The sequence below is a fragment of the Protomyctophum parallelum genome (assembly GCF_964188405.1).
Source record: "Protomyctophum parallelum genome assembly, chromosome: 19".
NCBI lineage: Eukaryota > Metazoa > Chordata > Actinopteri > Myctophiformes > Myctophidae > Protomyctophum > Protomyctophum parallelum.
This window is the reverse complement of record NC_139717.1, coordinates 13,914,629-13,927,519: the sequence shown is the minus strand read 5'-3', so window position 1 is coordinate 13,927,519 and position 12,891 is coordinate 13,914,629. Positions and strand designations below refer to the sequence as shown.

The 12,891-nt window shown below is 44.5% G+C and overlaps 2 protein-coding genes across 2 annotated transcripts; both read right to left on the bottom strand.

Annotated features, from left to right (window-relative positions):
• Positions 1–5,723: 5,723 nt before the first annotated feature.
• LOC310877021 (small ribosomal subunit protein uS19-like) lies at positions 5,724–6,164 on the bottom strand (the record flags this gene model as incomplete). Its single annotated transcript, XM_083790667.1, has 1 exon — positions 5,724–6,164. The coding sequence occupies one exon, from the start codon at positions 6,162–6,164 to the stop codon at positions 5,724–5,726; it is 441 nt and encodes a 146-aa protein (XP_083646793.1).
• Positions 6,165–8,209: 2,045 nt separating this feature from the next.
• On the bottom strand, positions 8,210–8,650 carry LOC310876566 (small ribosomal subunit protein uS19-like; the record flags this gene model as incomplete). The annotated part of the gene is made up of 1 exon (XM_083790133.1): positions 8,210–8,650. One exon carries the CDS (start codon positions 8,648–8,650, stop codon positions 8,210–8,212), a length of 441 nt encoding a protein of 146 aa, XP_083646259.1.
• Between the last annotated feature and the right edge of the window lie 4,241 nt (positions 8,651–12,891).

Here is a 12,891-nt window from a genome sequence, read left to right as displayed (position 1 = left end):
CGCTTATTTCTCTCTACGACAAGCCTGCCCCGGATAACTGTTCAATGGAGGTAACACTGTATAGCAGTAACATGTTCATACCTGCAGGGTTAATGGATACTGTGCTATGGGAACTCCACAGCTAAAAGGCACCATTGGTGGAACGTAATTAAGTACTGATCCACTCGATCAGTACTGCACTTTTTTCTAATTTGGCTATTGTTGGGTTCTTTCACGTTATTAAAAGTACGTGCAGTTTCTTTCAATGTTTTACGCTTCTACTCTACTGCATCTCAGAGGCAAAAATATTGTTCTTTTTACTTTATTACAAAACATAGCATTAAGCAATAAATACCTATTTTAAAGATAGCTGTTCTAGAAACTCACAATCCGTAGCATTGCGACGAGTTGTGAGCTTATAGATCTGGTATTTGACGACAGATTTGGAAAATAATAAGTACCTGTACCTTTACCCAAGTATATTTTTGAATGCATTCTACATTGTGGTACTGGTATTGTTAATTTTACTTTTCGTTTTTTTTAACTTTTTTACCCATTTTTTTCACCCAGCGTCAATTATCTAATGTAATCCTGGGCACTACACTTCCTCTGTCAACCTGTAGGCAGTGGATTGACCACATGCTTCCTTCTATGCATGAGGAGTCCAAGGAACACGTTATTCCAACCGGTTCCTTTCCCCTCCAGCAGTGAGTGAGACAGTGAGAACATGCAAACTCCACACAGAAAGGCCCTTTCGCCTTGTTACTTTTACTTGAGTAAAGAAATTACTTTCTCCACCACTGAAAGGCACAGAAAGTTCTGCGGGCTGTGCATTTGACCTGCCGCAGGGATAGTGACTGGCCGCAGTCTGATAATGTTGCATAACATGCTTTCATAATCAGATAAGGAGCTATGTATGCTAAATGCTTCTGGGGGGAGGGACCTCAAATAAAACCATTCATAATCAGATAAGGAGCTATGTATGCTAAATGCTTCTGGGGGGAGGGACCTCAAATAAGGAGCTATGTATGCTAAATGCTTCTGGGGGGAGGGACCTCAAATAAAACCATTTGGCAACTTGACAAATACAGTAGCACACACCGTGTGTGAGTCCTATCTAGATTCAGACTGTTCTGCTGGCTGCATGATGACTCATACTGTAATTAATCCTGGGGAGCAATCCCCACACACGTTAGTTACTGGAGCATAAATACAGTACTATATGCTGTACTGTTATAAGCGTGCGCATTACGGTCAGCATTTTTGTGATTAAAAGAATGCGTCATTTCCATGCAAATACAAGACAGCCGCCCCTCCAAATCTTACTACTAAGACATACCCACTCTAATTTTGAAGAGAGAGAGAGAGACTATTTTAGAGCTAGTTTTGATATTTGTCATGAGGCTGTTTGTTACCATGAATGAAACAATAGGATACATATTTATTGGGAGAAACAAGCAAGTATATGCTAAATCAGACATTTAGCACCGCCGACAGCCCAAATGGAATGATCAGTCTGATTCGACTGCCAATCTCTCAGTCAAACTATCCTGTAGTTGCCTATATACAACTACCAGTCGAGTATAGACAACAATGCCCAACCAGATTCGACTTTAAAAATCCGTAAAGAGCCCTACAACAGTACAACTGGTGGTTCAACAATATTAATGACATATGAGCAGTATAATAAGTATAGTATAAGTATGTCACAGTAATGTACAAGTATAGTAGTAGTAGCAGCAGCAGCAGTAGTAATTAAAAAAAAATCACACCTGTGTGAAGTGAGGGGCACACTTATCATCATCATACATCACATTCCATGCTCAACCAATCAAATCATTACAAATGTCATTCTGGCCAATCACAATTTGCGTCCTCACTTTTCCACCATCACTTTTAGCTTCAATGTTTGTGTTCACACAAACCCGGAAAGCTGGGCATAGGAGGGGCCTGCGCCCCTCAAAAATATATAGTTCCATTGTTGTTTTGAGGGTATATATGTCATTGTACATAATCTATGCACATACATGAAATTCATCCTAACTATTACGGTAATATACAGCACCTGCAGGGAGCAGTAAATAATGTATTAGGGGTATAAAATTGACTGATTCTTGCAGTATTTCGGTCATTTTGTTCAAATGTGACCCTTTAACAGCCAAATTCCCAAAGCCATTGGTGTATCTCAAGGCTGTCTTTTTGAAAACTCTTCATATCTGCATAATTTATGTAGACACTAAAAGGGAAAATGTATTCACTAGGCTCAACCAATGAGAAGCCCTGAGGGATTCAGTGTCATTCTGTTTGCAACCACAGGAAACCACATATCAGAGAAACAGTTGTCATTAAATAAAGCTAATCATGTGGATTGTTTTGCTTTTGTAGCCTACACCACAGGGGGTCCATCGACTTGGCTGCTACATGACGAGGTGGCAGCCAAGAATATGGGCTTCATGTGTGTTTTTCCACATTGGTTACAGCTGTACTGTTTCTCTCCTTTTTCCATTCTGGCTCCTTTCTTTCATCTATGAATTCTCCGGTTCTGTTTCAATTGACTGTTTCTTGGAAAGCTTTGTATGTCCTTAGCATTATATTGAGAACCATTCGACCAATTGACTTCAAACTAGATACGTGTATTGCTGTGGCGATGGGAAAAGGCCTTTTACGGCCATCGCCACTGCATGCCCCCACAGCAATACACATGTCTAGTTTGAAGTCAATTGGTCGCAGGAAAAAGGGCTTTTATGGCCATGTACAGTATGGAGATCCCTGATGTCATCAATATGATTTATAGTCTGGCCTCCATGCAACTATGACAACAGTTACACCAGGTATTGCACTACTTACATTGAAACACAAATTGCAGGTGCTCAAGGCTGCATTGCAAAGTATAGTGACACTATTTGGCCTCGTTTAGAATTGGAAATAAAATACTTTTTTGAAAGTTTCCTTTTTGGCCCGAGGTGCTTTGATGCGACAGCCCGACTGGCGTTATCTAACAGAAGTGTTGACCGTCCTTAGTGATGCCGTCTGCCTTTCTTTTTACTGCCTGACCGCAAAGGTCTGAGATGAGTCGGTGTGCATGGTTGCTTGCTTGACAGCCTTTTCTCTGTGAAAATGTCATACTGTGGCCCCGGTGGCCCCAGTTGAGGTGTGTTATGTGCAATGACGTCCGTGTGTATTTTTATAGCCGCGTGTGAGCTGTGACTGCTGTCTGAATAGTGTCTCCTTTAGATTGAGTGTTTATCTAACAGCCATTACCTCTTGTAAGCGGTGTGGCCTTCGAAGAACTACAATGGCTGGTTGAATGAGCTGAAGCTCAATCAAAAGCACCCATTATTGACGCTCAAGCCAAAAATCATCAGTCATTTCATTGTAGGCGTACCATTCCTTAAACCTTTTAATTCCTGGGGAGGAGCATATATTAATGTTAACCCCAAAATGTTTGCGCAAATGTTTTTATGACGATGAAGACAATTTTCAATATCTTCATCATTATGCTAACATGACATACATCAGTATCGTATGTCAAACCCACAGATGTTATTGTTCATTTCCAAAGTGATCCAATTATTTCGTGCAATTAAATGGTCAGCTAGATAATGATAAAAAGGTGAGTATACCAATGATAGTATCAATGATATTTCAGGATATTGTTTACTAATGAATTACATTGTTTCGGTACTTTGGTGTTTAAACCGTACCATTCCTACTTCATCTAGTGTAAACTCTAAACAACTGTCCTTTCTCTCGCTCTCAATTCAATGCCCCTAAAGGTGAAGTAAAACTAATATGCACTAAACCGTGGTGAGTCGGAAAACCGACAGTTCTCCGGTTACCGTTTTTATAGCCGTATCTGTACTATACTGTGTGACTGCGTCTGAATAGTGTGTCCTTTAGATTGTGTTATGTAACAGCGATTACCTCTTCCTCTTGTAGGCGAGAGGCTTTCAATGAGTCAGTGAGTTACACCAGCTGGTTGAATGAGCCCCGGGTGGTTTTCAAAGTGGGGGTCGTGTCCCCGCGGTTGAGGGTGTCAGGAAGCGCCAAACCTAAAAAAAAACAGTTTGGGTCCGGGGGTGGAGGTACAATATCTTGCACACCACCCCAGAGTCTAGTGGTTGGAATCCATCACCATGCATCCGGCTTTGTCGGGCGTCTATACAAACACAATTACCCCGTGTGCAGGGGATGGTGATATGTCATTACACGTGCAGGCTGGGGCGGCACCTGTCAACAGTTGGCTGGAGGAGTAGGACCAAGGCTACGTCCTACGGATCCTCACTGGCAGGTGGTCCAGTAGGGTACAAAAGCAGTGACAACACCCTGAAATGTGTGCGGGGAGGAATTCATTGGCATAACGAATAAATCTGGCCGTGAAAATAGCTTATTCCCATCTTCATCTTCAACATCCATTGTAACGTAATGTTGGCAGAAGACCTTTTTCAAGGGGCGCTAGACCCTCCTATATCCAGCTTTTAGTGAATGTTCACAAACGTTGTCTTCACTTCACACGGGTGTGATTGTTGTCTCCACCAGGCCGAAAGCATCAGGTTTTGTCCAAACATCATGCAAATTGGTACACAGTCTCTCTAGAGCCATCCAACGAAACAGGTATTTCAGATTTTTCAGACTCCATCCTGATTGTCTAAGATTGGCTACCAAAGTTCGCAGAAGTGCACGGTTTCAAACAAAATGCCGCAAAACATGAACACATTGCGCGATTTCTGTGAAATTGTGCACGCACATTCCCACTAGGCAGAGGAAGAAATGCCACTGGAACATTTTCAACTATGCCTCATGGTGGCGCTATAACTGGCCAATTACTGTTTTTACCTCTTAAAAAAAAAACCTTTGCCTGGAATTTTTAACATCTGCTCTTTATAGCGCCACCAGGAGGCCGACATATGTAAAACGCATTTTCTAATATTACTCCTTCAGATTGTATGCCCTCCATAGTCATTTGATCAAGACGGTTTTGTTTGATTTCTCATAATCCATCCTGTTTGGCTACGATTGGCTTCAAAAGTTTTCCGGAGTAGACCGCTTTGTACCCGTTTTGTACAAATCGCCACAACTCCTCAACACAGCGTCCAATTGCGGTGAAACTGTGCATGCATATTGCCACTAGGCTGAGGAAGAAATGCCACTTGACAGTTTTCAAATCGTCGTCATGGTGGCGCTACACCATGAAAACATGTTTATATTACTCCTAAACATTTTGCCAAATGTGTCACACATCGTGGTGGAGACCTGTGCCCAGAAGGGCACTTTTTATAGTTTATTCTATTGCTGATGGTAGCCAATCACAGCTATAGCACCTTTAACTGTCATTGTTGGTGTTGTTTTTTAGATTCACAGTCCAATGCAACATTTCAGCCAACAGCCTTGGATTTAAGTGAATTTGTTTCTTTTTTTAGGAGCACAAGCCCTATACACAGCTTTTTTCATTCACATTTGCCATTGACAAAGAAAGGAGAATTTACATCATACTGTATGTGGACGAGCAAATTGGCTTTTCTAAGCACAGTGCAACCTTTTGAATTCAGCTCGGCTTTTTGTGTTGGACACTTTTTGAGGGGCGCTAGCCCCAATTTAGGCTAAATGCCTAAATTGTAAATTGTAAATTAATTCATGAAGAAGTATATTCATTTTTTTATTGGATGATGCACAATGACAAGAGCGCCCCTCACTTCACACGGGTGTGATTTTTTAATATACAGTAAAGATAAATAACATCCATTCTACTTCAGAGGGATGAAGCGAGAAGATCCCGTAGCGCCGATCCCGGGACGACCGTGTGTGACGGGCTTGTAGTTGATGGAGAACTCCCCCAGGTAGTGGCCAATCATCTCGGGCCTGACTTCCACCTGGTTGAAGGTCTTTCCATTGTACACTCCGATCACGGATCCCACCATCTCCGGCAGGACGACTATGTCTCTCAGGTGGGTCTTGACAACCTCAGGCTTCTCCATGGGGGGGGCCTCCCTCTTGGCCTTTGCCAGGCGCCTCAGGTGAGACTGCTGAGCCCGAGCGTCAGACCCACGGTTCAGCCTCCTCCTCTGGCGGGCTCCATACAGCTCCGTCAGCGGATCGCGGGACATGTCCAGGAGCTGGTCCAGCTCTACACCTCTGTAGGTGAACGTCCTGAAGGTACGCTTCTTCTTGACGTCTGTATCGGCCATCTTGCCTTGGTGCTCTGGTGGCTTAAATAAGTGTACCTCTGCTTGGACCGCAAAACACTGCACTGTAATTGCATGCTCGACCACTTTTATATTGGTAAGGCATGCCTACACGCCTGTTTGGTCAGCCAATCAGGGAAGCTGCCCGGCATCGTGTCAGTTCAGTACGCTCATATATAGGCATATATGGAGATCTGGTTATCCTGAACCGCCGACTCGACCACTACGCCCATATATGTGACCGGCCGACTTCCAACTCCGGTGAGGACCCAATTTACAGCCAGTGAGAACAGAACCCCAACGGGAAGACGCACAGCCTCCATCCTCCTCCTGCCAACCCAGCCCGTAGGAGTACATGATGCAGCCTCCATCCTCCTCCTGCCAACCCAGCCCGTAGGAGTACATGATGCAGTGACACACATCACCCCCCTGGAGTCCTGGCCCGGCTTCTCTCCCTCGAACAAGGGCCAATTACATTCGTATACACTCTCGGCAAAGCCGGATGCACCATGGACCAGGTGGATTTGAACCACCAGACTCTGTGGTGGCCTTGGCCGCGGCAGTTGCATCCAGCTGCCGGCTCTGTCGGTGGCACTGGCAGCTTTGCTGCCTATATGCATCGAAGCTCTTCCCTATGGCTAAACCTAGGGTTAGGTTTGAGGTTACATAGGGTTAGGGTGTTGGATTTAGTCATAGTTTAACTGGCGGGACTGGCAGCTGCCGACAGAGCAGCCGCGACAAAGGAAACAAATGCTGCTGCTGGACAATGTACTGAATTCACTCTATGTCCGTCCCTATCCGTCTGTGTGTCGGCAGCTAATTTTGCAAACTACTAAGGCAATCGGTGCCAAATGTCTTGCGCGCACTGGCAGTAGGCCTAGGAAGTATCTCACACATGTGAAGATTTGTTTGCGAATACTTTTCACATGTTTGTGAATCGTAATCATGATCAACAAAATCACACTTGTGTGAAGTGAGGGACGCTCGTATTATCATACATCATCATACATCACATTCCGTGTGTGCTCAACCAATCTTCACTATTCTGCCCTCACTTTTATCCTCAATATGTACTTTGCTCAGCCAATCCCAATGGGTGGATTCTCTGGGTTCCCCTGCAATATTATTTAATATTATATAGTATGTTATTTAAAAAAAAGAAACCCTTGTTGCAGCACTCGCAAGAGGGCACCAGGAGGCCGACATATGTAAAACGCATTTTCTAATATTACTCCTTCAGATTGTATGCCCTCCATAGTCATTTGATCAAGACGGTTTTGTTTGATTTCTCATAATCCATCCTGTTTGGCTACGATTGGCTTCAAAGGTTTTCCAGAGTAGACCGCTTTGTACCCGTTTTGTACAAATCGCCACAACTCCTCAACACAGCGTCCAATTGCGGTGAAACTGTGCATGCATATTGCCACTAGGCTGAGGAAGAAATGCCACTTGACAGTTTTCAAATCGTCGTCATGGTGGCGCTACACCATGAAAACATGTTTATATTACTCCTAAACATTTTGCCAAATGTGTCACACATCGTGGTGGAGACCTGTGTCCAGAAGGGCACTTTTTATAGTTTCTTCTATTGCTGATGGTAGCCAATCACAGCTATAGCACCTTTAACTGTCATTGTTGGTGTTGTTGTTTAGATTCACAGTCCAATGCAACATTTCAGCCAACAGCAAAGCCTTGGATTTAAGTGAATTTGTTTCTTTTTTTAGGAGCACAAGCCCTATACACAGCTTTTTTTATTCACATTTGCCATTGACAAAGAAAGGAGAATTTACATCATACTGTATGTGGACGAGCAAATTGGCTTTTCTAAGCACAGTGCAACTTTTTGAATTCAGCTCGGCTTTTTGTGTTGGACACTTTTTGAGGGGCGCTAGCCCCAATTTAGGCTAAATGCCTAAATTGTAAATTGTAAATTAATTCATGAAGAAGTATATTCATTTTTTTATTGGATGATGCACAATGACAAGAGCGCCCCTCACTTCACACGGGTGTGATTTTTTAATATACAGTAAAGATAAATAACATCCATTCTACTTCAGAGGGATGAAGCGAGAAGAATTTGTAGCGCCGATCCCGGGACGACCGTGTATGACGGGCTTGTAGTTGATGGAGAACTCCCCCAGGTAGTGGCCAATCATCTCGGGCCTGACTTCCACCTGGTTGAAGGTCTTTCCATTGTACACTCCGATCACGGATCCCACCATCTCCGGCAGGACGACTATGTCTCTCAGGTGGGTCTTGACAACCTCAGGCTTCTCCATGGGGGGGGCCTCCCTCTTGGCCTTTGCCAGGCGCCTCAGGTGAGACTGCTGAGCCCGAGCGTCAGACCCACGGTTCAGCCTCCTCCTCTGGCGGGCTCCATACAGCTCCGTCAGCGGATCGCGGGACATGTCCAGGAGCTGGTCCAGCTCCACACCTCTGTAGGTGAACGTCCTGAAGGTACGCTTCTTCTTGACGTCTGTATCGGCCATCTTGCCTTGGTGCTCTGGTGGCTTAAATAAGTGTACCTCTGCTTGGACCGCAAAACACTGCACTGTAATTGCATGCTCGACCACTTTTATATTGGTAGGGCATGCCTACACGCCTGTTTGGTCAGCCAATCAGGGAAGCTGCCCGGCATCGTGTCAGTTCAGTACGCTCATATATAGGCATATATGGAGATCTGGTTATCCTGAACCGCCGACTCGACCACTACGCCCATATATGGGACCGGCCGACTTCCAACTCCGGTGAGGACCCAATTTACAGCCAGTGAGAACAGAACCCCAACGGGAAGACGCACAGCCTCCATCCTCCTCCTGCCAACCCAGCCCGTAGGAGTACATGATGCAGCCTCCATCCTCCTCCTGCCAACCCAGCCCGTAGGAGTACATGATGCAGTGACACACATCACCCCCCTGGAGTCCTGGCCCGGCTTCTCTCCCTCGAACAAGGGCCAATTACATTCGTATACACTCTCGGCAAAGCCGGATGCACCATGGACCAGGTGGATTTGAACCACCAGACTCTGTGGTGGCCTTGGCCGCGGCAGTTGCATCCAGCTGCCGGCTCTGTCGGTGGCACTGGCAGCTTTGCTGCCTATATGCATCGAAGCTCTTCCCTATGGCTAAACCTAGGGTTAGGTTTGAGGTTACATAGGGTTAGGGTGTTGGGTTTAGTCATAGTTTAACTGGCGGGACTGGCAGCTGCCGACAGAGCAGCCGCGGCAAAGGAAACAAATGCTGCTGCTGGACAATGTACTGAATGCACTCTATGTCCGTCCCTATCCGTCTGTGTGTCGGCAGCTAATTTTGCAAATCGGTGCCAAATGTCTTGCGCGCACTGGCAGTAGGCCTAGGAAGTATCTCACACATTGTGAAGATTTGTTTGCGAATACTTTTCACATGTTTGTGAATCATAATCATGATCAACAAAATCACACTTGTGTGAAGTGAGGGACGCTCGTATTATCATACATCATCATACATCACATTCCGTGTGTGCTCAACCAATCTTTACTATTCTGCCCTCACTTTTATCCTCAATATGTACTTTGCTCAGCCAATCCCAATGGGTGGATTCTGTGGGTTCCCCTGCAATATTATTTAATATTATATAGTATGTTATTTAAAAAAAAGAAACCCTTGTTGCAGCACTCGCAAGAGGGCACCAAGCAAGCTACAGAACGTGCAATCCCCCAGTCTCCCGAGAGACTCGATTAGGACATCTCAACGGCAACAACAAGGAGAGTGACACAGATGCAGAGAAGGCTCAAACTAACCACCTTGACTCAAATACACGAGAGTAAGGCCAAGGACGAACGCATGCACACCGCACACGAACAGTCTGGTGAGACGTAGGAGGACCCTATAGGCAGGAAGCAAACCATAGTCCTAGAGACGCCTTAGTGCCTGAAATCCCCCCAAGAACACACAAGAGAACCTCCTGTTGGCTCTGGCATAAGATAAAGCACAATTGCTGGAAGCCTGGATGAGAGGGGCAGTCATTTCGCCAATCACTGCTGATCCACCAACTTGGAGTGTTGTGGTTAAGGGTTGAAACACTCTAAGAAGCTTGGGGACCGCCTGATGACCTCTCTTCCATGCCCAGGCTTTATCCATTAGAAATTGATTATAATTTTGATGTATATACAAACTAAGTGGGTTCATAAAGGTCATTTTGACTATGGCCAAAATAGTCAAAAAAAAAAGGAATAGAGCGGCCATGTTGTTATGTTCTTACAGTATTTGGAGTAATGGAGTTTAGTGGCTGATGTTTGGCTTTCATCAACAGGTAACAATGGCATGTTTCATAGAGCAGAGTGACCTTGCTCGGTTTTGGCTATTTGTCTTGGCCCAGTTGACCTACTAACAGGACATTTATAAATTAAACTGGACAGAGAGAGTGGTGGATGAAGCACAGCTGCACTGTGTGACTTTTAATTGACTTGTCAGTTAAGGTTTGAGCACCCTGCCCCAGGCATGCACGTAGAATGGAATTTATTTGCTCTCTTTCCAAGCAAGGCCCCTTTGAAGCAGGTTTGATCATTCCTGCAACCTATAACAAAAGTAAACTGCTGAGGTTCTCTGGCATCTGTAATAGAAACAGGAGCATTATCTAAGACCCTCTTAAGGGGTTCAGTTAATCAGACATATTCAACAGAATCTTTATGAAAAAATACATTTTAATTATACATGTGTAGGCTATACATTACCTGCTGACATAAACTGTTTGGTGTACACAAAAAGCCAATAGACGTTAAAATAATCCCAGCAGTGTTTTAAGGTGAAACACTCTTTTAACCTACAGTATTAAAACGTGCTTCTGGGGGTCCCTGGAGCAACATAGTTTTGGATTGGGATTTGCGTCTGTCTTAATGAGTTAAGTGACAGTCCTTGAGTGAATGTATCCTTTACACCACTGGTTAGTAATGTTTGTTGGGGGCCCATATGGTCTGAGTATAGCCTTCGCTTCAATGCATTGTGTTGCGCACCGAAAACAGAACCGGCTCCTATCAGCACAAGACCAGGGCACAACCAACACAGGCTCATAAGGCCCACACAGTGAAAGACATGCTAGTTACACACGGTCTCGTGGCATCACCACATCTGGCCTTTGAGAGGAGATTCTAGCTGTCACATGTAGTAAGCAAAGGCAACATTTGTGCTCCGAATCCCACCCTGCTCCAGTTACACTGCGTGTCAAACCCTAGGGTACACACACACACACACACACACACACACACACACACACACACACACACACACACCATTGTCACATCCGAGCGAGGAATTCGAATTGTGCCGGATTTGTTATTCTCTTTAATTATTTCTAATTTGTCAGGAACCACGTACAAACACTGATTGGCCGACTAAAGTAATTTGTTTTGGGGGAGCGTTCGTCCCACCCTGGTGGGACACACTCACTGAAGTCCTGCTCTCTCTCTCTCTCTCTCTGACCTGATTCAACCCCTGCTGACTGACAGCATTGCCCAATTTGCGTGTGCGTCCAACCGCCATTATTAAAATATACAGGGCTTTATTTTTGTAAATACTAGCGTCCTGCCAGCAACAAGTAAGCCTCCAAAAATATTTTTCATTGGAAGAACTGTGAAGCTAGTCTCATTAAAGAAGAAACATGCAGGGCTTGTAAAACTGCAGAGAGTTTTAGTGCTTGACTTCACTCAGCTGTAAAGCAAACAAACACACAAACAATATAGTGTATAAGGAGGAGAATAAACAGTCCTGGAAGAAGTACTCCGATTGTCTTTATTCAAGTAAAAGTATCAATACCAATTACCAAACTATGTAGAAATAGCCTACTCTGGTAGAGGCAAACGGCCTGCATTCAAGATGTTACTTGACAGTACCAAATGTAAAAATATTCATTCTGCAGAATGGTCCATTTCACGATCATATTTACGAAATTAGGACCACTTTAACGTTGAGTGTTGCTGCACCGCTTATATAATAACACATCATAATTCATTTTGAATGTGTGTTTTGTAATAATAATCTAAATATCCAAGTAAATACTGTAACTAACTAGAAAAAGTGCCCTTCTGGGGACAGGTCTCCACCAGGATGAGCAGATGTGAAGAATTCCAGGCAAAGGTTTTTCCTTGGCCTCTAGGGAGTTGGCATACAAAGTTATCCACAGATCCGTGCAGTTAGAGGTAAAAACACTTTTCGGCCAGTTATAGCGCCACCTTGAGGCTGAGTTGAAATTGTTCATGTGGCATTTCGTCCTCGGCCTAGTGGGAATGTGGGTGCACAATTTCACGGAAATCACGCGATGTGTTCATGATTTGCAGCATTTTGTTTGAAACTGAGCACTCCTGTGAACTTTGGAAGCCAATCTTAACCAATCAGGATGGAGTGTGAGAAATCTGAAAGACCGGTTTCGTTGAATGGCTCTAGAGAGACTGTGTACCAATTTGCGTGATGTTTGGACAAAATCTGTAGGTGTACTAGATGTGAAGTCTTCTGTGATGCTAGCGCCACCATCAGGCTGTTGAAAACTGTCAAGTGGCATTTCTTCCTCAGCCTAGTGGGAATATGCGTGCACAGTTTCATCGCAATTGGACGCTGCGTTGAGGAGTTGTGGCGATTTGTACAAAGCGGGCTACTCCTGAAAACTGTAGGAGCCAATCGTGGCCAATCAGGATGGAATATGAGAAATCAAACAAACCTGTCTTGATCACATGACTATGGAGATCATGTGTAACGATTTG